General features: G+C 38.0%; 1 protein-coding gene across 1 annotated transcript in view; it reads left to right on the top strand.

The window, feature by feature from the left end:
• APBA2 (amyloid beta precursor protein binding family A member 2) overlaps positions 1-27,253 on the top strand; it is an 821,823-nt gene that overhangs the window by 529,516 nt on the left and 265,054 nt on the right. Inside the window, exon 7 of the mRNA XM_053717552.1 lies at positions 12,479-12,514. Coding sequence (XP_053573527.1) covers positions 12,479-12,514 — 36 coding nt within the window. The remainder of the gene's footprint in view (positions 1-12,478; positions 12,515-27,253) is intronic.

The raw sequence follows: 27,253 nt of genomic DNA, 5'->3' as shown, positions 1-27,253 counted from the left end.
TTTACTTCTGTTATCAAATTTACTTAGTTCTCTTGGTGTCTTTTATTGAAGAGTGAAACTAGGTAGGCTCATAAGAGCTCAGGAGCGTGCATGGGTATTTAGTACTCTATGGCAGCAGTGTTTTGCAACATTTGTAGCTTTGTTATACAATGTTGCAAAACACTGCTGCCATAGAGTATTAAATACATGTGCACACTCCTGAGCTCTTATGAGCCTACCTAGTTTTACTCTTTAATAAAAGATACCAAGAGAATGAAGCAAATTTGATAACAGAAGTCAACTGGAAAGTTGTTTAAAACTGCATGCTCTATCCAAATCATTAAAGTTTCATTTTGACTTTACTGTTCCTTTAAGATTATGGGGCCTATTTATCAATGTCTGTCCGACATGATACGCTGTAGTGTATCATGTCCGACAGACATTGCTAAATGCCGACAGCATAAGCGGTCAGCATTTAACATTGCACAAGCAGTTCTGGTGAATTGCTTGTGCAATGCTGCCCCCTGCAGATTCACGGCCAATCGGCTGCTAGCAGGGGGTGTCAATCAGCCAGAACGTATAGGATTGGGCAGATTGATGTCCACAGCCTCAGAGGCAGCGGACCAGTTAAGGAGCAGCTGTCTTAAGACTGAAGGCTCGCATGGAAACAGGAGCATCAGGGGCCATTTGGCCCTTGATAAACCGGCCCATATGACTCCAACTTAAGAACATTTTCTTATTGCACTATATTGCTTTCCTTTACTAATCTAGTCTTGAACATGGCTGCTGAGCCAATCAGGGGTAATATATTTTCACTAATTATTCCCTCTCTTGTGTGGTATATTGCTGTATATAAAAAAAAGGATACCCAGGGGCTTAAAGGGACATAAAACCCAAAGATTTTTTTTCTTGATTCAAACAGAGCACACAAATTTAAACAACTTTCCAATGTACTTCTTTTATCTAATGTGCTTTGTTCTTTTTGTATCCTTTGTTGAGAAGTATATATGGATAGGCTCAGAAGCTGGGAGCTAGCTACTTATTAGTGGCTGCACATATATGCCTCTTGTGATCGGCTTACCAATCTGTCCCGCTACATCCCAGTAGTGCATTGCTACTTATTCAAGAAAGGATTACAACTGAATGAATCAAAATCGATAATAGAAGTGAATTGGAAAGTTGTTTACATAAGTATCTGAATCATGGAAGAAAATGTTTGGTTTACTGTCCCTTTAATTTGGACAATATTATAATAAAGTGGTTCGTCCCAAAGTAAAACGGGGTCCCAATTGAAAAAAAGATAAAGAATCTTTGATCTAAGACATAAAATTAATTTGCAGGTAGTAAACAAATGAATATCAACTATTTCTCTTTGCTCCTATCCTTATTTATATTCAGACACATAAAATACAGTGACTCTTATGTGGGGAGACAAAAGGTTGTCAGCGAGCCAGGCCATATCAGTCAGTCATTTACCTGCTTTCAAACAGGCGGCTGATTAACAGTGAGACTTTATTTTATATGTTATGTTGCTCAGAAGGTGGCCAGACAGGAAAATTATACTAAGTAGTATTGCTTCCTTATTTCAGTATATGCTATATGAATACAGATAATTCCGCTTTTCTTTTTTCATATTTATTTGTTATTTTGTTTAATATTTTCTCCCATCATAACATTTTTTCCATTAATGTTTAGTTTCCACATCCATAAACAGCTATCTGCATTTATCACATTTATTTTTCTTTTTATCAGTTCTTTATAAGTTATACATATTAGGACATGTAGCCAGGAAATAAATGCAAAATATGCATCAGTGAGCTTCTTTGTGACCAGACATGACTAGCAGGAGAGTTATTTTAGACCTTATTTTCTCTGTTTAGAGGTTCAGTAAAAAAACAAGTAAGAACGGGATAGCTATTTTCTTCAAAAATGTTAAAAATCTCATCAGACTCCTCTTTATTTATTGTGAATGGCTACAATACTCTCTGGTGATTTTACTTATTGTTGCACCTATAGTTTTTAAATAGTTATGTTTTATGAATTTTTTTTACTCCTTAGATTGCTTTGTGACCCCTCTAGTGTCTACTCACTCAGATAAATAAAAGACTGACAACCAGTATTGGGGTGAAAAGGCCACAGCCCAACTTTATTAAAAGCTTATAAATATCATAAATAACAAACACAAAATGCTTGCCCACATAACACACGTGTTGACTAGCTCAGTCAACACGCCCCACAGTTTTGCCACTCTCCCCTGCAACCCAACAGGCAGTACGACTATCCACTTATTGACCTTAAAAGGGCAAACACCCGCCACCATAAGGCCTAGGGCTGAGCACCACCCAACAGGGCTAAGGCCTTTTCAATCCCTTCTTTAATGTTGAATATAAGCAACTGCTGTCCAACCTCATTTAAATGAACTTTCCTAAAAAAACATCTACCCGACTCCCCTTCAAACTCTACATGGCAAATGCCAAGTCCACCAGCCCTCACTACAAAACTGGAAATCACTCTGTTAACTTTTTTCCTAGATTTCTCTAGGCTTCTAACATCCCAAGCCGCCTTCAATACCAGTCTCGATGCAATCTCAGACCAAACAACAACTAGACCAAGGAATAACTGCCACAGTTTATCTACGTCTCTCTTAACACTGTCAATCAAATCCTTCTGCGACATAAAACCAAGGTCATTCCTACCTGCATGAATCAATAGAATGGAAGGCGGCTGAAATAATCGAGCATAATCCACTATCCTCAGAACTTGGTTCCACCTTAGTCCCCTAACCCAAAACCATTTAAAATTGACATTGGACTCTGCCCATCCAAATTGCATTCTTTTTTCTGTAACGAGTGCTGCCTTCCTAGCCCAGTACACAAAAGAATGTCCGATGATCCAACAGATAACTGGACCTGCCAAGACACAATAAGACCAAAATAAAGCACTCATACTGGCCTTACATACCCTTTAAAGCTTTCAGACTTCCAACGTCCAATCCTCTTAATCACATCTTCCCCCAAACCTCTGTCGCTGCCCTGATCCTAAAAGAGTGCGACCCAAACTCCTTGCCTTGCAACCCTAACACCCTGAGAACTCTCCAAAAAACTGTTACAAACCGGAACCTAGACAATGCTGTACCTTCGGCGTAAATCAGTAAGGACCCCTCAACAACAGGCCTAACTACTAAATAGCTTGACACTGCACCTACAGGACAACATTCCCCCCAACGGCAAACAACTGTATAATTTTCTCCCACCCCATTCTGTCAGTTTTTGATCTGCAAAGCCATATTTCAAGTCCACCACCCACCAACTGTACTTTCCCAAACTGCAAATCACCACCCCCTGATTTATTAACAGAAACTAACTCTGAAATTCTGAACGCCCCAAAGAAAGCTAAAACAAAAGCCACCCTGAGCAACGCCACTTCAAAAGAAGATAAACAAATCCTCTGTAACAATCCCACTACTCTTGCAATAATGAAAAGACCACCGGACGCCTCCCATCCACCGATATATAACCCACACACACGCTACAAATGGCCATCCTAACAGAAAAAACTTTAGTGATATCTTCTTGCCCTAACAATTTAAACAGAAAGGCTAGAGCCACCAGACTTGCTTCCAATCCTCTATCCATCTCAACAGTATCCATACCTGATTTAGACCCGAAACTGACCACCACCTATCCAACACCCCCATCAACACTGACTCCAAACCTGCCTATAGGCCCACCAAGTAGTTTGAGCTTAAGCTCCCCTTACCAGTGACATCAAGCCTGGGTACCTAAAGACCATAGGTCTGCTGGGCATCTCATCCAGATGCGATTAGCCTCCAGGGCCTCCCTCCGAAACCGGTCCCACTACAAATGAGATAAAGCATCAGCAATGATGTTAGATATCCCAGGAACGTGCACCCCTCCAAACATTATGTTAAAGCACAAGCATTCCACAACAGGGTGGGAATTGGCCGACAACCTGTTAAGTGCATGCACCACACCCATATTATCTGAGTGAAAGATCACTTTCTTGTTTTGTAGCTCGGAATTCCAGATCCTGACCACCACCACCAATGGAAAGAGCTCCAAGAACACCATGTTTCTAGCCAACCCTAACTCGACCCAGACCGAAGGCCAAGAGTCGTTGCACCATCTCCTCCAAAGATATGCTCCGAAACCCATCGCCCCCACTGCATCCATGAACAAGTGTAGATCAGAACCCGCTACAAAGGTACCTTGAATAATCGCCACTCCATTAAAGTGCCTCAAGAAATGCACCCACACACCCAAGTCCTCCTTCAAGTCAGGCATTAAACGTATCCTGTGCTCTGGCACCTTAACCCCCGCAGTAGCCAATGAAAGTCTCCTGCAGAAAAACATCCACCCAACAGGGATGACTCAACAAGCAAAATTAAGTATCTCACACAGTTTCACTTTGTCTCTGCGCAAAAAACCTTCAATAACCTCCACCAGATCCCTCACTTTGTCAACAGGCAGCCTACATTCCCCGGCCACTAAGTCTATTTGGATCCCCAAAAAACTCAGCTAGGTAACCGGCCCTTCCATCTTATCTGATGCCACCGGGATTCCAAATTCAACCGCCACGGATGAGAAGACATTAAATGCTCACAATCAGGGGACTTAGCTGGGCCCACAAACAGGAAGTCATCCAGATAATGGATGACGAAGGACACATCTGCCTGTGTTTGCACAACCCATTCTACAAAGCTGCTACATTTTTCGAAATAGGAACACGAGATGGAACAAATCAATAAAGTAGGCTCCCTCAAAATAACACCCCAGGCAAGAGCCTGAATGCTGCCTCAATATCTACTTTCTAAAGGAGGGACCCATGCCCGGCCTCATGCACCAACGAGACAGCTTTGTTGAATGACGCGTACCTGACCATTGCCAATGCGGGGTCAATGCCATCGTTCATCAAATTACCTTTTGGGTGAGACAGATGGTGAATCATCCTGAACTGGCCAGGAACTTTTTTGGGGACGACTCCAAACCGGGGATAGGAGGAAAGGGATAAGGGCCAGCCATGCACCTTAATTCAATTTCCTTCTTGATCTTTTCCCTAACCACGGCCAGAAATTCCCTGGCATAATGCAAATTGTCCGAAACAGCACCACAACCCGGACCCTCAAACGGAATCACAAACCCAGAGCTAATACCCGTCAAAAGCAATTCCACGTCACCCTTCTTTCCTCTCACCCTACCATCCTAACCATGGCACCATCTCTATTATTTTCATCAGGGTCCAAGCTCTGAGCAATGGGGTCCCGATTTTACCGCCAGGTTTTCCCTTTCTAAAGCACTTTGACATTGAGTGTGAAACCCCACAGCTGGAGCATTTGTGCTTGTTTTTACAGGATGCTCCAAATTTGCATGAGTTTTTGTTGTATTGAAAACACAGCCCTTTTCTAATGGCTACTGCTGCACTAACGCTATCTGTGCTACCTGACCCTGCGGAGGAATAAAAGAACTGACTAGAATGTAAAGGTGTCATCTCCAGCCAGTTACCAATTTCCTTGTCATCCCATTGTTCATCGTACCGCCACCATGCCTTGCCCCCATACGTCCTATAAGCCCCGGCAATCTCGTCCAGATAACAGAACAGTGCTGCACTTTGATCAGCAGTTTTATTACAGATCACACTGGCCAAAATGCAGAATGCTTTGGACCAGTTCCCAAATGTTTTAGACAATTTCCTATAACGTTTTTTTCCGTTCATGCTCCTCCTTCTTCATCTGATTCCCTTTTGAATCCTCTTTTACCTCCCAAACCTAATCCAGGGGGAGCAACGCAAATATTTCTAAACACTCCTGCTTCCAAATGGGCTCCTTTAACTCCGCCAATAAGTGAATACCCAAAGGCCCAATAGAGCATGAACATGGTCGTCTAAACACCTGCTCCGAAACCTTAAGGCTCCCCCCTGCTTGCCCAGCTCCCGCCACTGAAGGTTGTTCTGCCTCCTCTGATCTTGGCTCGTCAGCCACCACCGTATTAGGTACGCAAGCCTTCTAAACCGCGCTCCCTACTGCCGTCAACCCAATCCCTGTCCCCGCTCTGCCTGCCCGGACACCAGACGAATAAGGTCCTGCAAGTCCTTGATTAAAGCCCCCCGAGAGCCCCTTACCACTCACACTTCCAGGCACACTGCAACTCCCCACTTGCCCAGACACCTCACCTGGTCCTTGAGGTGCCGTACACCTTCCTGACTGTGATGGTCCCTGGCCTTTCCACCTAACGAATGGAGGACGTGAAAGCACCGGTTCCTAAGCCCCTGTCATGTGTGTTCCCCCATGTGCCGCCTGCCTATTAACAACCTCCCTAACAACCCCCTGTCCCCCAGAACCCCTTACTGGAGATAAGGACTCTTTTTAAAAGCAGCAAAGAATAAGGTATCTCTTTAATGGCAATTTGGAGTTAGCACTTCTTGTGCAGAGTCCTCCTACTCACATACTGGAATAGTGTGTTAAACGTTTTGCCAATAGCACAAATAGAGAAATGTACATTTTGAATATCTTAGCAGTTTAAGGCTTTATATTTTACCTTATGTTGGCTCTTTTGCATTTAATTTTGATTTAGTTTTTCTTTTTTATAACTGCATAATGCAACAAATCAAATAAATTGATAAATACAACTATATGCTCCTTCTATTTTTATTTATAAGGAGTCTAGATAAAGACATTCATTTTATTAAACCCCCAAAAAAGAAAAAGTATACATGTGTATTCATGTTTAGCAAATTATGAGTCATTTTTTTTTACTGTGACTAGTTATTGTCTGGGCACATTTCATATTTTTGCACTCCACTGAAAAACTTTCTGCGGATGCCCATGAATATGTTATATGTATGTGTATATTTCTCATTAAATTTCATTTGTTTAAGATATATATTTTTAGTACATGTGTTAAATTTTCTGATTGATTTTTAAATCAAAGGACATAACCAAGACCCATTGCATGATGTATTAGAATATTTTGACTGATTTTAAAAAGACTTGTTAACAATGCTACTGATTATGTTTGACAATTGGTCAACCAGTCAGGTACAGGTATACCTCACTTTACAGCGCTTCACTTTACATCGATTCGCTAATACAGCGCTTTGTGGAGCTGAAGTTCAACCTCCAAGGATTATGAAATAGTGCTGTAATCATTGTGAGTTTGCGAGAAAAGTGACTGGCACCATTTTGTTATGCACAGTTCACTCTGTTTACAGCATTACAGTGCAATCTGTGTCTCAGTGCTATAGTTTGGCAAATTTTACTACAGTAATTGTCACTATTTTACAAGTACAGTATTTATTGAATACTGTGCTATGCTAGTGTTAAACTAAAATTAGCCCTATTGCACCCCTAATATATGCTAGTTCAAACATGTTTTCAAGTTTTTAAACACACTGGCAAGTGGAAAGAAAGCTAAAACTGCCTTGTTTCACTTTAAGGCGGTTTTCACTTTACAGCGGGGCTCCGGTCCCTAACCCGCTGTATGAGCGGGGTATACCTGTATTAGACATAAAACTGAGCTCTCACCGTAATTACTCAATTATTCAGGCCCTTATATTCACAACCTCGCCACTCAGGTGAGATACTCTAAGAAGTCTTGTCAGTACGGCAAGAACCTTAAAAATAATTTAGAAACACACATTTTATCTTGAGAAATTTTCATGTTGCTATGTAATGTTCTTTATCTGAAACAAAGACTCCTATATTACCAAGGTCTAAAAGATTCCAAAATGTTGTGTGCTTTCTCTCCATTCCAGCAAGGTTTTGAATATCTTGCCACTCAGGTGAGACAATCTAAAACATCTAGTCAGTACAGAGAGGTCCCTAAAATTTTTTAGAAACACACATTTTTATTTGAAAAATGTTTATCTCATTATGCAGGGTTTTGTATATGAAGGAGGGACACCTACATTACAATATAAGGTCTAAAAAAAATCCCAAAGATATTGCTTGATTTCTCTCCATACCTGTGAGGTTTTGAATATCAATCCCTCAGTGAGAAGGAACCACTACTTTAAATGGATGTTCCTGTGGCTGCAGTTGACACCAAAGAAGATTACCTCTGAGGCATTGTTTTATTTGATGGCTACAAGTCACTAAAGATTGTGGACCATGAGCTTCATTAAAGTTTAATCAAAACACCCTTTTTTCTTTTCACAGACAGAGTAGCTTCCCCCTCCTGGAAATCCTCTCTTCACACGTCAGCAATGACTAATCCGGCTTCTTCCAATCACGGCTTTCCCCCCAGGGTAGTCGTTGCCTAAGGCCATGCTGTGATTGGAGGAAGCCAAATTAGTCATTGCTGGCATGTGAAGAGAGGATTTCCAGGAGGGGGAAGCTGCTCTGGCTGTGAAAAGAACAAAAGTTAAGTTTTTAATCAAAACGGCTGCTTTGTAAACTTTAATGAATGAGAGTGCCCCTGTTTTTAATAGTATTTTTAAAAAACGGGCTTTCATTCATGAAAGTTTACCTTCACTTTAAAGACAAAAGATTTTTAGGTTGTGGTGTATAGATCAGAAGATAAATGGGTATTTAATGTGGATAATGGTTCCTATTGATGAGGATCTGCAATTCTGTTAATGGTTTGACAAATCAGTTTCTATAGTGGAGGGATGCTAGGCAAATAGCAAGGAAGTATAGATGCATGAATAAATAAAATAAGAAAATAAAAGTACTTATAATTAGCACCGTTGCCTCTAACAATAGCTATGATAATATGCAAAAATGATGGCCAAAAAATAATTTAGCCACCCACACTGATAAAGAGACTGCAAACAGGTATTGGTACAATTATATAAGTAATTTAATGTGCCAAGGATCAAAATAAAAATAATAAAATAAGTCATACGCATAAACCCATACTTCCTAACAAAGTAAGAGTGTGAACAAAATGTCCAAGTATTAGGGATGAGGATACGTTTACCACTTTACATCCACAATGGTCAAATAGGAGCTGCAAATCCAGTATTGTCCCAGCAATGCATATAATGCAGGACTAAAATTAAAAACTGCTGAAAAAGTCCTTCCAGTTCCGTTATAGATACTGGGATGGCCGGATAATCCTTGCGACTGTCAGGTAACTGAGGAACAAACCACGCTGGTATGCTGATTGCAGTTTGTCTTCAAAAAGACTAGCAGCTGACAGGCTATATAACAAACCACCCCTCCACTCGCTCCGGTAGTACCTTGACTGTGTGAGCTCCTCTCACAATGCTGTTTCAGTAGCAGGATAATCTGCCCTATATAAAGCAGCTGAGAAGTCGGAATGCTTCCGATATGCTCTACAAGACAAGTTCTTCGGGCATTACCTAGCGGATATACGGGTGGAGAGGGTAGCAAACAAGCCCAGAGTATATCAGTGATGTGATGCATGATGGTGTCCTGAGAAAAGTGATTCTCCTTCCCAACCACTTGTTAGAACTAGGGGGAGTGTAGAAAAGAGCCAACGATCGTTTCACTTGTTCAGCTTCGTCGGGGGAAGGGGAATTAACTCCTTCATATCCTCCTTAAATAGCAACTTCCACTGGGAATCCAATCCGTGAATTTAAGTTCCATGTATGATACAATGTTGACAAATAACCTTATTATTGCAACAATTGTAAGTTTATGACAGAAAATATACTGTTACTAAATTTGATCTTTTGCTAGGCACCAATGTATTATTATAATTCATAACTTAACAATACCGCTAATATCTGTGCTATATACAATTAAAAAACAAACTCATGTTAATAATGAAACCTCTATATACTCAGGTATTCCATTTTAGCTATTGTATTATGTTTGTTACAATATGAAGAATTGCACCATGGCCCTTACTTTTAATTTTATGTGATACATATTTAGCGTAAGAACAGCCAAATTAAGTTAAATGATACAGGCATTGATGCATCAGGAAATTGTATGAACAAATGCTTAGATTCCACAAAATACTAAAAGTGTATATATAAAATAGCAACTACATATCAACCCAAAAATGGAGAATGTAATAATTCCTCATTTAAACCTCTAGGGGATAAGGTATCTAAGTTATAAATCCAATGGCTTTCATGTTGTTGAAGGACCTTTTCTAAATTGCCACTTCTAATGCCTAACTAAACCCTTTTAATCCCAATTATACTAAAAGTTCTGGGGGGGGGGGTGGAGTTGTGATATTTTTTGAATTGTTGTGCTATACTCTAGGTTTTTTACCTCATGTTCAATGTCACGTATGTGTTCTAATGTACGGTCACAGAGAGCTCTTGTCGTTTTTCCGACATAGAATAGTTGGCACCCACACTTGGCCAAATATATTAAACCTTCCGATCTGCAAGTTATTTTTGCCCTAATGCTATAAGTGCGGCCGGTCTTAGACACAAAGTATTTAGCCTTCTGTATATAAGTACAGGCTTTACAGCACCTACATGGGTAACAACCTGGTTCAATTGCAGAGCATTGTAACCAATTCTTTGTTTGCAGTGGTTTGCTGTAAAAACTATGAACCAAATTGTCACCTAAATTTCGTGCCCTTCTTGCAGTCATCCGCGGGTAATCTCCTAAAACATTATACAAATCTGTATCTGTTTTAAGAATTGGCCGTGGGTTTTTTCAATATTGACTGAATATCCCACAACCCCTGACTGTATTGAGTGATAAACCTTATTTTCTTGTTATCTGATTTCTCAATGCTAGGTGAGGCTCTATGTAGGACTTCAGTTTGGCGTTTGTTTTCTATTTTTTAAAAACCCTTGGAATTCATTTTTTGGAGTAACCACGCTCCCTAAACCTTTTCGTCAATAATTTGGATTCATTAAGAAATTCTATTTCACTAGTGCAATTTCTCCTTGCTTGTATAAATTGTGAAACAGGTATTCCCTTAATTAAAGAATGAGGGGGATGGCTTTCTGCTCTTAGAAAACTATTTGTAGAAGTGGGTTTTCTGTAAATCGAAGTGTATAATTGATTATTAGTTGTATAGATATTTAAGTCCAGGAATTGTATATTATCTTTATGTGCACTCATGATGAATTTTAGGTTTAAATCATTGTTATTCAATTTATATAGAAAATCCCTCAGTGCTTTTTCAGTGCTGTCCCAGAATAACAGCACATTGTCAATATAGCGAAGCCATAGACTGAAGTGCTGTGAGCCTGGGAGATCTATATCAAAAACATATATATCATAAAACAAAGGATACCAAGAGAATGAAGCAAAAAGATAATAGAAGTACATTTATATATAAGGAAATGTTAATTCTTGAACTATATTAACATGGATTATACTAAAGTAAAATGTATATCACAAAAAAACTCTACAACATAAGGTAATTTATTTTTATTTTGCAGCTGTTATTTGCTTACTTGTCTGTCCTTTTCTAGACACGTTGTAATCCATTTATTCTAAAGGGCCATTTTACACAAATAGTTTCTTTGTTAAAGGGATATGAAACATTTTTCTTTCATGATTTAGATAGAGCATGCAATTTTAAACAACTTTCTAATTTGCTTCTGTTATACATTTTTTCAGTTTTTTGGTATCTTTTGTTGAAAAGCAGGGCCATATGGTCAGGAATTGGCCTATTTCTGGAGCACTATATGCAGCAGTTTTGCAAGAATGTTATCCATTAGCCAGTGCATTAGATGATAGCACTATTTCCTGCCATGTATTGCTTCAGACACCTACCTAGGTATCTCTTCAACAAAGAGATTGATCATAGAAGTAAATTGTCATTTTTTTTTTAACATGGTATGCTCTGTCTGAAGCACAAATGACAATGTTTGGGTTTAAACACTTATTATTAATATTTTTTTAATTAATATTTATTTAAATAATATTTAATTCCTGAATATGAATATTACTATAAATAATATTTTGTTGCTGAATAAACCAACTTCATCTTGTCCCCTCCACCAATAGAACGAGTAGAAACAATCCTCATCAGACAGTGAACATTAAATTCTTAGACATCTAACATGCTTTTATTGTTCATTTAAATTCAATTAAAAAAGCTTTTAATTTTTCTTTACCTTTTTATGCAAAAACTATTGTTTACATGTTTGAATTATGATCTGCAATTTGCAACACGTAAATTATTTGAGTACTGTGCCCCTTTAAACACTTAGCCAAGGAAGCACATTGTTTATTTATATATTATATATTTGTATCTTTAGAAAAAAATGTATATTCGATTTTCTACATGGAGAGGAAAACAATAATTCTTCTTCTTTCTTTGTGGGTATTTCAAATGATTCTTCCCATAGACTTGGAAAAAAGTGATATCATTATTCTTGTAATGTCAAATCTATGTTAAGATTCTGTGGGATGACACAGTTTATTAGAGTTAACACAATTTGATATAGCAGTTTACCAGCTGGCCTATGTGTGTGGGTTTACTTGTCATTTACTGTGATTATATGCTAATACTTTGCTCTCTCTCTCTCTCTCTCTCTCTCTCTCTCTCTGTTCACACTTGTCTCTTCTTTCTGTCACATGTTGCTGACTGATCAGAGGATGCAAAAAGCTGCTAAAATCAAGAAAAAAGCGGTGTGTAGACCATTCCATTTTTGCAATTAAATCCATTTCATTGTTTTTTCTTTTATTAAATCAAAACAAAGTAATTCAATTAAAAATCTGTAATCTGCCATTTTATAGTTTTTAAATGTGTTTTCAAAGGTTTTATTTTATTTGCATAATCATTTCTCAGTTTACAAAACATAGGTTACACAATACTGTGAGATGGTAATTATTTAACAAGGTAGGCTGATCTCTGAATAATAGAGCGGTGTGCAAAAAGATAGGTATAAAGAATATCATGTTTGGAACAGTAGACCACAAATCATTGGATAAACTGCAATGGCCTTTACAGTCTCTACAACTGCCCGTTTTTTTCTATATAGCCAAATATTTGTCTAGAATTGTATATATTGGTGAGCTTTAGGGAATAAGCTGTATAAAGTTACATAGGAACTGGAGAGACTGGAAAAGCCTCTAAAATGTTAGTCGAGCTAAGGGAGTTTGACTTACTGGGGTATATTTATCAAGCCGTCAACTGTGTTGCATTCGCCGGCACCAAGACGCTTGCCTAACATCGTCTAACATCGCGGCTGTGTATCTCAATACGCTCTCCTTATGTATAAAAAAAGCTGGCAAAAAGACGTGCATCAAGTATGAAGCGATGAGCATCGTACGGTAGTTAACTAACAGTCATCGATCGTGCGTCTATTCGGCTTTTTACCAACTTTATTTATACTCTGTCACTGAATGCCGCCACTATACTAAAATGTTTAACCCCTATCCCGCCGCTCCCTGACCCCGCCACAACCTAAATAAAGTTATTAACCCCTATCCCGCCGCTCCCCGACCCCGCTACAACATAAATAAAGTTATTAACCCCTATCCCGCCGCTCCCAGAATCCCGCCAAACCTAAAAAATTTTATTAACCCCTATCCTGCCGGTCCCCGATCCCGCTGCAACCTAAATAAATGTATTAACTCCTAAACCTCTGGCCTCCCACATCACTACCACTAACTAAACCTATTAACCCCTAAACCGTCAGCCCCCCCACATCGCCAAACAATAAATTAAGCTATTAACCCCTTACAAAAACAAACAAACATGTAATTACAAAAAATAAAAAAACACATTATCAAAATTAAAAAAGAATTACACCTAATCTAATAGCCCTATCAAAATAAAAAAAAAAACCCCCAAAATAAAATAAAAAACCTAGCCTACAATAAACTACCAATAGCCCTTAAAAGGGGCATTGCTCAGCTCTTTCACCTGTAAAAAAATACAAACACCCCCCAACAGTAAAACCCACCACCCGCGGGGCGTGCCGGAGCAGCAACCAAGATGGCTGCTTTCCTTTAATGCTGATTACAGGAGCAGATAAAACCGCTATTTACTGCTCTGAAATCTTATAATCTGAGTCACTCTTCAATAATATTTTACAGTCCAGAATCTACTGAACAGAAAAATATACTTCTTTATCCAGATTGCAGCCCGTAAGACCTAAATAGATGTGGTGCATAGCGGAGGCCTTCTAACGGCCTAAGCCTTCATCTAGCCCTCCCAGCTATCCTGCAAACACAGGACAAACAGCTGTATCCGCTGGACACTTCCCAATAACCAATACGAGTTATATCCCCTTCCCTACAATATACAAAATGCAGCCTGCAGAAAGCTCCTTAGTGATGGTCTTAGAAAAGTGGCTGTCAGATCGTGTTGACCTCATGATAACACAAATGAAGCTAGCATGGGAAAGTACTGATACCTCTGATATACAAGACTTCACACAGAAACACCCTATGAAGCCTCAAGAGGAGACGACTCCCACTAAATTTGTACTTCTGGCGACAACCAAAGGATCTAACACCCTAGCAACAAACTCGCCCGCCTCGTCAAATAATACACTACTACCTGATACTGCGGATGAAATGGATGCAATGGAGAGTGGTTTGAGACAAGAGAGAGAGACACTGTGTGTGACCAGACATCCAGAGATTTCCTATCTCACATCCCCATCGTAGAGACCATAGAAGTAAGCAAAGTGAGGGAGACGCTGTCAAAGATGCAGTTCATTCCCACAACTTTTGTCTCAAAGCATTGTGCAGTTGACCGGCCCCTGGAACAGCTGAGGAAAGTTCATCTTCTAGATGCTGCCCTTTCCCGCTGCTTTGGAGATACCTTGCAAAATGCTGCTCAAGATCGCCAATGGAGACATTTATCACAACTCCCAACTCAGTTAGATCCCTGTGACAGGGTGCAGCGACTTCTCCAGATGCCTGATATACTTGATATACAAGGGCTCAAAAAGTCCGTTCAGCAGTACGATCTAGACCTGGTTAGGGCATATGCACCGCAACATACAGCCGCCTACAAAGCCGGAGTGGGGTAAAAGTGCCAGACACTTATAGGCAGCCCAAAATGCTGGAGTAGGGTGACATTTTGTGAGTTTGCTGATCTCGGGACTTACCTACACTAATGCCGGTACGTCTAACACCCAGTTTCATAGCTATACATAGACATTAGAGCACCATACCTGCATAACAAACTTTCTTCGGATTAATGACACTATAATCTGGTGGAGGAACTCTGTAGGGGAAAAAAATAATCCTGTGTAAGCATATATCTACACTGTTAATTTTCAAGCCCTAGGTCACATTTAACAGCAGCTGAGTCTATACTTAAAATCTTTCTCTACTACCATATACCAGATCTAATAAGGGCACACAAACATTTACTATGTTTCCAAAGGTATATACCTGGATATAACTCTGTGCATTCAGCATGTCAACAACTCACTTGGCAATTATTATGCTGTGTATCTTGAGACTTCAGATTATATGACAGTATATGCTTGTTTACTATGCTCAGCTCTAACTAAATATGTTATGATTTTTGTTGTCATATGTTCCACTAAACAGTTATATGTCATTTTATTATGGCCTATACTAGTTGCTTAATGTCTCCACCTGACAAGGGGTCACACTTTTCCATGAAAAGTTCCCAAACTTTTTATATATGATTCTCAGGGGGCTAGTTGGCCTATTTTTGCTTTAGAAAGCTATACTGTCCCCTTAAAGTTTAAAGTAGACCTGACCTAAAGCGGTTTTTATACAATGAACCACAACCTGACCATTATAGTTACTGATATCCTTTATACAGTAAATAATTTTCCCATATATATGCTATATTTGATATAACCCCCTAGGGCCCCTTTATTACATAAATTCAGTTTAGGTGGTCCATACGTAGCCATTATTTTTCATTTGGGCTAAACCTTGCATTTTACCTATTTTATAGCTCTTAGGCCTAGATTTGGAGTTCGGCGGTAAAAGGGCTGTTAACGCTCCGCGGGCTTTTTTCTGGCCGCACCATAAAATTAACTCTGGTATCGAGAGTTCAAACAAATGCTGCGTTAGGCTCCAAAAAAGGAGCGTAGAGCATTTTTACCGCAAATACAACTCTCGATACCAGAGTTGCTTACGGACGCGGCCGGCCTCAAAAACGTGCTCGTGCACGATTCCCCCATAGGAAACAATGGGGCTGTTTGAGCTGAAAAAAAACCTAACACCTGCAAAAAAGCAGCGTTCAGCTCCTAACGCAGCCCCATTGTTTCCTATGGGGAAACACTTCCTACGTCTGCACCTAACACTCTAACATGTACCCCGAGTCTAAACACCCCTAGCCTTACACTTATTAACCCCTAATCTGCCGCCCCCGCTATCGCTGACCCCTGCATATGTTTTTAAACCCCTAATCTGCCGCTCCGTAAACCGCCGCCACCTACGTTATCCCTATGTACCCCTAATCTGCTACCCCTAACACCGCCGACCCCTATATTATATTTATTAACCCCTAACCTGCCCCCCACAACGTCGCCGACACCTGCCTACACTTATTAACCCCTAATCTGCCGAGCGGACCTGAGCGCTACTATAATAAAGTTATTAACCCCTAATCCGCCTCACTAACCCTATCATAAATAGTATTAACCCCTAATCTGCCCTCCCTAACATCGCCGACACCTAACTTCAATTATTAACCCCTAATCTGCCGACCGGAGCTCACCGCTATTCTAATAAATGGATTAACCCCTAAAGCTAAGTCTAACCCTAACACCCCCCTAAGTTAAATATAATATTTATCTAACGAAATAAATTAACTCTTATTAAATAACTTATTCCTATTTAAAGCTAAATACTTACCTGTAAAAGAAATCCTAATATAGCTACAATATAAATTATAATTATATTATAGCTATTTTAGGATTAATATTTATTTTACAGGCAACTTTGTATTTATTTTAACCAGGTACAATAGCTATTAAATAGTTAAGAACTATTTAATAGTTACCTAGTTAAAATAATAACAAATTTACCTGTAAAATAAATCCTAACCTAAGTTATAATTAAACCTAACACTACCCTATCAATAAAATAATTAAATAAACTACCTACAATTACCTACAATTAACCTAACACTACACTATCAATAAATTAATTAAACACAATTCCTACAAATAAATACAATTAAATAAACTAGCTAAAGTACAAAAAATAAAAAAGAACTAAGTTACAGAAAATAAAAAAATATTTACAAACATAAGAAAAATATTACAACAATTTTAAACTAATTACACCTACTCTAAGCCCCCTAATAAAATAACAAAGCCCCCCAAAATAAAAAATTCCCTACCCTATTCTAAATTAAAAAAGTTACAAGCTCTTTTACCTTACCAGCCCTGAACAGGGCCCTTTGCGGGGCATGCCCCAAGAATTTCAGCTCTTTTGCCTGTAAAAAAAAAACATAAGGTAGGAATTTTCTGATTGGCTGATGGAATCAGCCAATCAGAATCTAGTTCAATCCGATTGGCTGATCCAATCAGCCAATCAGATTGAGCTCGCATTCTATTGGCTGTTCATATCAGCCAATAGAATGCGAGCTCAATCTGATTGGCTGATTGGATCGGCCAATCGGATTGAACTAGATTCTGATTGGCTGATTCCATCAGCCAATCAGAAAATTCCTACCTTAATTCCGATTGGCTGATAGAATCCTATCAGCCAATCGGAATTCGAGGGACGCCATCTTGGATGACGTCCCTTAAAGGAACAGTCATTCGTCGTTCAGTCGTCGGTCCGGATGGATGTTCCGCGCTGGATGTCTTCAGGATCCTGCCGCTTCGCTCCGGATGGAAGAAGATCGAAGATGCCGCTTGGAGAAGATGTTTGCCGGTCCGGATGTCCTCTTCTTGCCGGATAGGAGGAAGACTTTGGAGCCTCTTCTGGACCGGATTATGGATCGCCAACCCCCGCTTGGGTTGGATGAAGATCTTGGAGCCAGGACGGATCGGTGATACCTGGATGGTGAAGACAAGGTAGGAAGATCTTCAGGGGCTTAGTGTTAGGTTTATTTAAGGGGGGTTTGGGTTAGATTAGGGGTATGTGGGTGGTGGGTTGTAATGTTGGGGGGGGGGGGTATTGTATGTTTTTTTTTACAGGCAAAAGAGCTGAAATTCTTGGGGCATGCCCCGCAAAGGGCCCTGTTCAGGGCTGGTAAGGTAAAAGAGCTTGTAACTTTTTTAATTTAGAATAGGGTAGGGAATTTTTTATTTTGGGGGGCTTTGTTATTTTATTAGGGGGCTTAGAGTAGGTGTAATTAGTTTAAAATTGTTGTAATATTTTTCTTATGTTTGTAAATATTTTTTTATTTTCTGTAACTTAGTTCTTTTTTATTTTTTGTACTTTAGCTAGTTTATTTAATTGTATTTATTTGTAGGAATTGTGTTTAATTAATTTATTGATAGTGTAGTGTTAGGTTAATTGTAGGTAATTGTAGGTAGTTTATTTAATTATTTTATTGATAGGGTAGTGTTAGGTTTAATTATAACTTAGGTTAGGATTTATTTTACAGGTAAATTTGTTATTATTTTAACTAGGTAACTATTAAATAGTTCTTAACTATTTAATAGCTATTGTACCTGGTTAAAATAAATACAAAGTTGCCTGTAAAATAAATATTAATCCTAAAATAGCTATAATATAATTATAATTTATATTGTAGCTATATTAGGATTTCTTTTACAGGTAAGTATTTAGCTTTAAATAGGAATAAGTTATTTAATAAGAGTTAATTTATTTCGTTAGATAAATATTATATTTAACTTAGGGGGGTGTTAGTGTTAGGGTTAGACTTAGCTTTAGGGGTTAATCCATTTATTAGAATAGCGGTGAGCTCCGGTCGGCAGATTAGGGGTTAATAATTGAAGTTAGGTGTCGGCGATGTTAGGGAGGGCAGATTAGGGGTTAATACTATTTATGATAGGGTTAGTGAGGCGGATTAGGGGTTAATAACTTTATTATAGTAGCGCTCAGGTCCGCTCGGCAGATTAGGGGTTAATAAGTGTAGGCAGGTGTCGGCGACGTTGAGGGGGGCAGATTAGGGGTTAATAAATATAATATAGGGGTCGGCGATGTTAGGGGCAGCAGATTAGGGGTACATAAATATAACGTAGGTGGCGGTCGGCAGATTAGGGGTTAAAAATTTTAATCGAGTGGCGGCGGTGTGGGGGGACCTCGGTTTAGGGGTACATAGGTAGTTTATGGGTGTTAGTGTACTTTAGGGTACAGTAGTTAAGAGCTTTATGAACCGGCGTTAGCCAGAAAGCTCTTAACTCCTGCTATTTTCAGGCGGCTGGAATCTTGTCGTTAGAGCTCTAACGCTCACTTCAGAAACGACTCTAAATACCAGCGTTAGAAAGATCCCATTGAAAATATAGGCTACGCAAATGGCGTAGGGGGATCTGCGGTATGGAAAAGTCGCGGCTGTAAAGTGAGCGTTAGACCCTTTAATCACTGACTCCAAATACCAGCGGGCGGCCAAAACCAGCGTTAGGAGCCTCTAACGCTGGTTTTGACGGCTACCGCCGAACTCCAAATCTAGGCCTCAGTGTTCTATGGACCTCCTATTTATAAGTTTACAGACTAGAGGGTTCTAAGGGTGCCCTTGAAGAGTATTTCATACCATAATTAGCGGAACCCGTGAATAACCACTGTTTAATATCCCCTCATAGACCCTCTGTGGTTCAAATTTAGTTTAGAAGGCCCAAAAGTGGCCTTCATTTTTTATTTCTCTTCAGGGGTGTACCTTGTATCTTAATTGCTATTATAAGGGGTCTTATTGCCTGTTATCATTATAAAAAATGAGGTTTGTTTGTTTCTCTTTGTGAGCAATTACAGTTTTTATTTAGAGTGAATCATAATGACAAAATATGTGACCTAAATCATACTCTTAATGTCAAAAATGCTCATATTATCTGTAAAATGTCTTAGCACTCAACGATTTGCTCTTATATTTTGTATCTGCCGGATATTGTTTGTTTTGTATTTATCCTCAATAAAAATATTAATTGTTAAAAAAACAAAAAAAAACAACAAATAAAAACCCCACCACCCAACCAACCATTCCCCCCAAATAAAAAACCTAAAATAAAAAATCTAAAATAACCTAAGCTTCCCAATGCCCTGAAAAGGGCATTTGTATGGGCATTGCCCTTAAAAGGGCATTTAGCTCTTTTACATGCCCAGACTCTAATCTGAAAATAAAACCCACCCGAAAAACCCTTAAATAAACCTAACACTAACCTCCGAAGATCCACTTACAGTTATTGAAGTCCTGCTTGAAGGATCCATCCAGCCGGCAATCCTGTTGGCTGATTGGAACAGCCAATAGGATGAGAGCTGCTCAAATCCTATTGGCTTATTGGAACAGCCAATAGGATTTTAGCAGCTTTAATCCTATTGGCTGATTGAAATCTTTCAGCCAGTAGGAATGCAAGGGACGCCATCTTGGATGACGTCACTTGCATTGAAGTTCCAGTTTACGGCGGCGACCGTATGAAGAGGATGCTCCGCACTGGATTTCTTCAGGATGGACCCACTCTGCGCCGTCTGGATGAAGACTTTTTGCCGTCTGGATGAGGACTTTGCCGGCTGGATGAAGATCGAAGAGGCCGCCTGTATGAAGACTTCTTGCTGGCTGGATGGATCCTTCAAGTGGGACTTCAATAACTGTAAGTGGATCATCGGGGGTTAGTGTTAGGTTTATTTAAGGTTTTTTTGGGTGGGTTTTATCTTTAGATTAGGGTCTGGGCATGTAAAAGAGCTAAATGCCCTTTTAAGGGCAATGCCCATACAAATGCCCTTTTTAGGGCAATGGGGAGCTTAGGTTATTCTAGATCGTTTTTTATTGGGGGGGGGTTGGTTGGTTGGGTGGTGGGTTTTACTGTTGGGGGGTGTTTGTATTTTTTTTTTTTACAGGTAAAAGAGTTGATTTCTTTGGGGCCATGATTCCTTTTAAGGGCTATTGGTAGTTTAGTGTAGGCTAGGGTTTTTTTCTTTTGGGGGGGCTTTTTTATCTTGAAAGGGCTATTAGATTAGGTGTAATTCTTTTTTATTTTTGATAATGTGGCTTTTTATTTTTCATAATTTAGTGTTTTTGTTTTTTTGTAACTTAGTTTTTTTTTCTTTTGGTAATGTAGTACTTTTAATAAGGTTTAATAGTATATTTAAATAATTTGAGTAGGGTTAGGGATTTTTAATATAATTTAGTTAATTTAATTGGTAGTTTAATTTAATTATAGTATAATAGGGTAGACTAATTAATATTTTAAAAAAGTTTAATTCTACATGTAATTTTAAATTTATTTGAAGATAGGGATGTTGTAATTTTAATTTAAAGTTAGCTGGTTGTTAGGTTTAGAGGTTAAAAGGTTAATTTAGTTTATGGCTATGTGGGGGGGCTGATGGTTTAGGGGTTAATATGTTTATTTAGTTGCGGCAGGGTCCGGGAGCGGCAGGATAGAGGTTAATAACTTTATTAAGGTTGCGGCGATGTCGGGGAGTGACGGAATAGGGGTTAATAACATTATGTAGGTGGCAGCGATGTCGGGGCGGCAGATTAGGGGTGTTTAGACTCAGGGTTTATGTTAGGGTGTTAGGTGTAAATGTAACTTGTTTTCAACTATATAAATCAATGGGATATCTGGCAGCATCGAACATAAGCTTTCGGTGTTTTCAGACTCCCATTGATTTCTATGGCATCTGCGGTCTCCAGGGTGGCGGATTGAAAACCAGGTACGCTGGGCCAGAATAGCCGCGAGCGTACCGGTTAACTATTTGGTAAATGGGAAAGAGTGTCAGGTAGTGCCGAATGTGTATTTGGAACATCTGTAATGACGTAAGCATCGATCTGCGTCGGATTGAGACCGGTGGATCGTATGTTACGTCACAAATTTCAACATTTGCCATTCTGTAGGCTTTGATAACTAGGTCGAATCCAGCTCGCTACAATTACGCTGCGGAATTCAGGCGTATTTGCGGTTGACGGCTTGATAGATATCCCCCATTATCTATGAAACACAACAGTTGTCTTTCATGATTCAGATAGAACAGGCAATTTTGAACAACCTTCTAATTTACTTCTGTTATCAAATTTTCTTTGTTCTTGGAATTTTTGCTGAAAAGCAGGGACAGGACTGGAGTGTGCACGTGTCTGGAGCACTATATGGCATCCGTTTTGCAAGATCACTAGATGGCAGCACTATTTCCTGTCATTTAGTGCTCCAGGAACCTACTTCGATATCTCTTCAACACAGAATACCATGGGAACGAAGTAAATGTTATAACAGAAGTAAATTGGAAACATATTTTTAACATGTCATGCTCTTAGTCACAAAATCCTTTTTTGGGTTTTGTATCCCTTTATTCGGTTAGTTCAGGGATGTCCAAACTTTGCTCTCCAGAGGTTTTGGAACTACATTTCCCATGATGCTCAGCTAGATAAAATGCTGGCTGAGCATCATCGGAAATGTAGTTCCAAAACCTCTGGAGAGCAAAGTTTGGACACCCCTGGGTTAGTTGTATAACATATGTATCCTGCACCATTTGGAACTATATTAGAACGCAGAAAGTGACGCTTTGTGTTTGTGCTTTCAGTCTGTATTGCATACAATCATTTCTAATTGTTGCAGTTTCCTATATTGTCAACAGTCACACAAAGATCAGATTACCATCTATATAGATCATGGGAGATTATTTGTACAGTATATCATAATTTATTAATATTGGATTGCTCATCTCTCTAGCAATGTTTTGTATATGTTGTGCTACAAAGCTTTATATGTTGCTAAAATGAACATTGTTGTACAAAACTTACCTACTTACCTAAAATGTTAGAATATGGATTTTTTGGCACTACTCAAATGGAACATTATGTGTTAAACACTTAGACAAAATCCCACTCAGGAGACGTAAGTAATGCAGCTCCCAATCTCAACAAACTTCTTTGCGACCCCTGAGTGGGACTTTATCTGTGTCCTGTGAGTAGTGTAAAAGTTATGTGCTTTAATTAATTATTCGTTTTGCACTACAACATCCCTTTAAGAAGTCTTGGAAATGAGAAGGGAGGGAAGTGGTTTGATACAAACATTAAAAATGTGTTAAGGTATGTAATAATGCTCAGGGGAACATTTTCATTCAGAAAAAAATGTTATGTTAAGAAGAATTGAAGCTGAATGGTTGTAAATTCAGAATACAATCATGAAAACAAAAAAAGTAAATTTGTTTAGTTACTATCCAGAAGAAGCAGCGGAGACAAAACATGAACATTTTTTATGTGAGATTTTAATATTCTGTATTGTTAATCTTGCTGTCTAGACCAAAATGTTACCAAATTAACATCCTTTGTTACAAAAAACAAATGGGTCAATCAAAATCCTTTAGAAAAAAATATGAAAAGATACATTTTTACATTGACCAACCCCAAAGTTATAAAAAAAATATAGAATGAACAATTGTATCAATAACACGTCATACACACCTGTACCATATACCCAGAATGCCACAGAGATGGTTTTTGTTTCAATACTTAGAGCCCATCTGTGTAATAATCCTTTTCAAGATGCAAATATGTACTTGAAGTTTGAAGTGTTGTATTCACATCTTTCTAGATCTGTACAATGACACATCAACCAGTCAGACAACTATTTGCACTTCTGCAACCAAAATATGTCATACATTTAAAAATAACTTTGCTTGTTTGCATATTGTTTGCCAAGTATAGTATTTCTTTTGTTTTGATTAAAAATCTTTCTAAATTAGTCCTTTGACCTTCAAATGAAAAAAGTTACCCATCTTTACAAAAGGTTTCATACCTCTGAAGATAAATACCACTAATGGGAGTATATGTGTGCATGTGATTTTTTTTTGTGATAGGGAGCAAAAGTATGAGAAGATACAGTTTAATCAATAAAAGTCTAAACTCAGTGTCACACAAATTAAATAATTGTCATCTTTAAAATAACAAAGTGACATGTAGTGGTCAGAAGGCCCATCAACTGGAACCAGAGACGTACTTTTTTCCAAGTAAGGTCTTGTGTGTGTTTTTGTGTTTTATTTTTGGCAGAAATAGCTAAACAGATTTGGTGCCCCCAATTTTTATTGACGTGTTTGCATATTGTGGTGTCTCTAAAGGCTCAAGGATATTATCTATCTATTAGATGAATGGTCATTTGAATTAATAAAAATTAATGACTATGTAAAGTAGACAACAGCAAAATCTAGTTACCCCCCTAACCCTAAAAACTCCATGAAATAGATTTGTTGCAGGCTTTTCACTGGGGTTATCATAACACTTTTATAAAGCAAAAAATATGTGAGAGCAAAGTAAAATATGGCAGCTGATTATTTTAGTATTGACGTCAACTGCCTAATATATTTGAATGCTTTCATTTACTTAAAGGTACAGTCTACTCCAAATGTTTTATTGTTTAAAAAGATGGATAACACCTTTACTACCCATTCCCCAGCTTTGCACAACCAACATTGTTATATTTATATACTATATAACCTTTAAACCTCTAAAGTTCTACCTGTGTCTTAGCCCCTGCAAGCTGTCTTTATCTCAGAGCATTTTATAGCTGTCCACAGAAAGACACTGCTCGTTCATGTGTGCCATATAGATAACATTGTGCTCACTCCCGTGGAGTTATTCTTGAGTCAGAACTAATTAGCTGAAGTGCAAGTCTGGAAATACCACTGAGATAAGGGGGCAGTCTGCAGAGGCTTAGATACAAGGTATTAACAGAGGTAAAAAGTATATTAATATAACAGTGTTGGTTGTGCAAAACTGGGGAATGCTAAATAAAGGGAGTATCTATCTTTTTAAATAACAAATATTTTGGAGTAGACTGTCCCTGTAATCATTAATATCAGTTAATGACATAAACAGTTAATAATTGTATTTGTTTAAATGTCCAAAGACTTAATAATCATGAAGAAACATCCTGATGTTTACATTTAATCTGCAACTTCTATAGTTTAAAAGTGTGAATAAAGGCATCTTTTCAACTTGTTAATATGCCCCCTGAAACAGTCTAGGCAGAATCTTAAGATGTCTTAGGCTATAGACTTTGAGCAGTCCAAAAATGAAATATTACAATATTTCTAAATCTTCCAAATAAAAAAATGTAAATAATAAGAATTTTAGGAAATACAATATGCATAACAAACTCATTTTGCTAAATTTTAGTTCCCAAATTAATCAGCTAAATAGTAAATATATTTGCAATTACAATATTAAAAATATATTTGAGTTACTGTAAAGATTTTGGCAAACCACTACTAGAATGTCAACAGTCTGATTAAAAAAACAAAAAAGGACCATTTTCTAGTTAAAGAAATATGTCTTTGGTTGACAAAGAACATGCACAGCATGATTATTAAACATCTTTGGGTTTCTGGAAAATGAATTACACAGTCTTCTCATGTTCCAAAATTAGCTGCTTCTTGAGGAAAATAAGTTACTGGAATTCTAGGACAGAACAAATTGACTTCCAATTATTTCAGCTGCTGCCATATTGACATGCAGAACACACCAAGCCACCCTCAATAAAATGATCAGTTCAAAGCTTAAAAGGGAACCAAATTTGACAACCATGACTTTTTACTTGAAAAGTATGATTAGTTTAGCAGTCTCCTAGCCATGAACCTGAAATTCACATTTTCTTTTTTAACCTCTATGTGTAGTTGGAAATTAATTTATTCCTGGTTCCAGCATTGCATCTTGCTGCTTTGTGCACATGATCAGAAGGTAACTGGAAAAGCACTACAAGATAGCACCCTGTATAATGCACATTTATTAAATATTCTCAGACAGAGATAGGAAGATTATAGGCAGCTGTGTTTGTCTCTGTTTTTTATACACCCAGCTGTGTATATCTGACAGCTTTATCCCCATGATGTGTTTTACTCCATGTGTAAAATATGAGATGTTTAATAAAGATTTACCTGATTGTATTTGTATTCTAAGGAAATACTGACATTGATCACACAGTACAATGCATTAGTCTTTAATGTATTACCTTAGAGAGATCTGTTCAGTGAATGACAGAGTCTTTGTAAATGAAAACAACAAAGTGGCAAACAAATTATATTTGCTCCACATAGAAATAGTATCCAATATACTGTATGTTACAGTGTACAATATATTTTTCTGCAGACAACAGCAAACACTTTCAGTGGTATAAATGGATAAAGCAGTAGAATAGAAAAGCAAGAGGATAATGGGTGCATTAGTGAATAAGCTGCATAAAATAACTGGTGAAGCCGGAGAGGCAGTAGAGAATTTTACCCAGTAACTGATGTAATAACGAGATGATCTATGTATATATCCTAGATAAGTAATGGCCACCTGTTCCCTTGTGTCACATGCAGCCCTCTGCACTAACTTTTTTAGGACCCAATAACAATCAGAACGGAGAATGTGGAAAACACCAATGGGGCGCCACATAGTGTATTCTGTGGAGAACTGTGTACACATCAGACTCACTTAATGGTGGGTGCGCATGTATTCCAATACACCAAACGAATGCACACACTAGACCCTCTGAGTCGTCCAGCTAGCTCACTCTGGACTAGCAGCCAGTCTTCAATATTTTTAATTGGTTAGTATCTAATACAAATATTAAAAGGTTAATATTAAAAGGTTAATACACAGGTATATGCTAGGTATATAAAAAATGGAAATGCACAAATAAAAATATTAAGGAAGAAAAACAATCATAGCATTTTTTTAATATATTATGTATTTATTCATTGGTGATAGTTAATTTTTCACAAGAGTAATTTATATAATTTCTCAAACTGACTATCTTTAAACTGATATAATAGGAATTGCCATATTTACATATGTAAAGCAAATGTGAAATACTAATAAAAAATGTGGAGATAAAGTCAGGAAAATTGAAAAAAAAAACAATGATTATTAAATCATTGATAATAATAATAATGATTGAATAATAGATCTGCAATCACTGTGCCCATGCAGCATTTGACAGTACACTTGGGCATCTAAATGTAATGCATCAAATATACTTTTTCATTTACATCTATCAATATATCATTCTGTTGATTCTACAGTAACTAGAAGGAATCTGCAGTATAGATTTTAATATAATAATAATAATAATAATAATAATAATAAATAAGAAATCAAAATAATAGTCCCTCACCAATATAATTCACATTTAGATTGAAACCCCCATCTTTTTAATGCTATAAAAAATTAGGAGAAATTAGGAATCTGTGGTACATCTTGGCCAATTAGTTTTTGTAGACCAATATCTATGTCTGATTTCATTAAAATCTATGCTGAAGGGAATTTGCCTCGTTTTTCTGTTTGTTTTTGTACTTATGAGACTTGTACGTATGTTCTGC

This window comes from Bombina bombina, chromosome 6 (assembly GCF_027579735.1).
Source record: "Bombina bombina isolate aBomBom1 chromosome 6, aBomBom1.pri, whole genome shotgun sequence".
In the NCBI taxonomy this organism is placed as follows: Eukaryota; Metazoa; Chordata; class Amphibia; order Anura; family Bombinatoridae; genus Bombina; species Bombina bombina.
The sequence above is the reverse complement of the archived record's forward strand: the minus strand, read 5'-3'. Positions and strand labels throughout refer to the sequence as shown.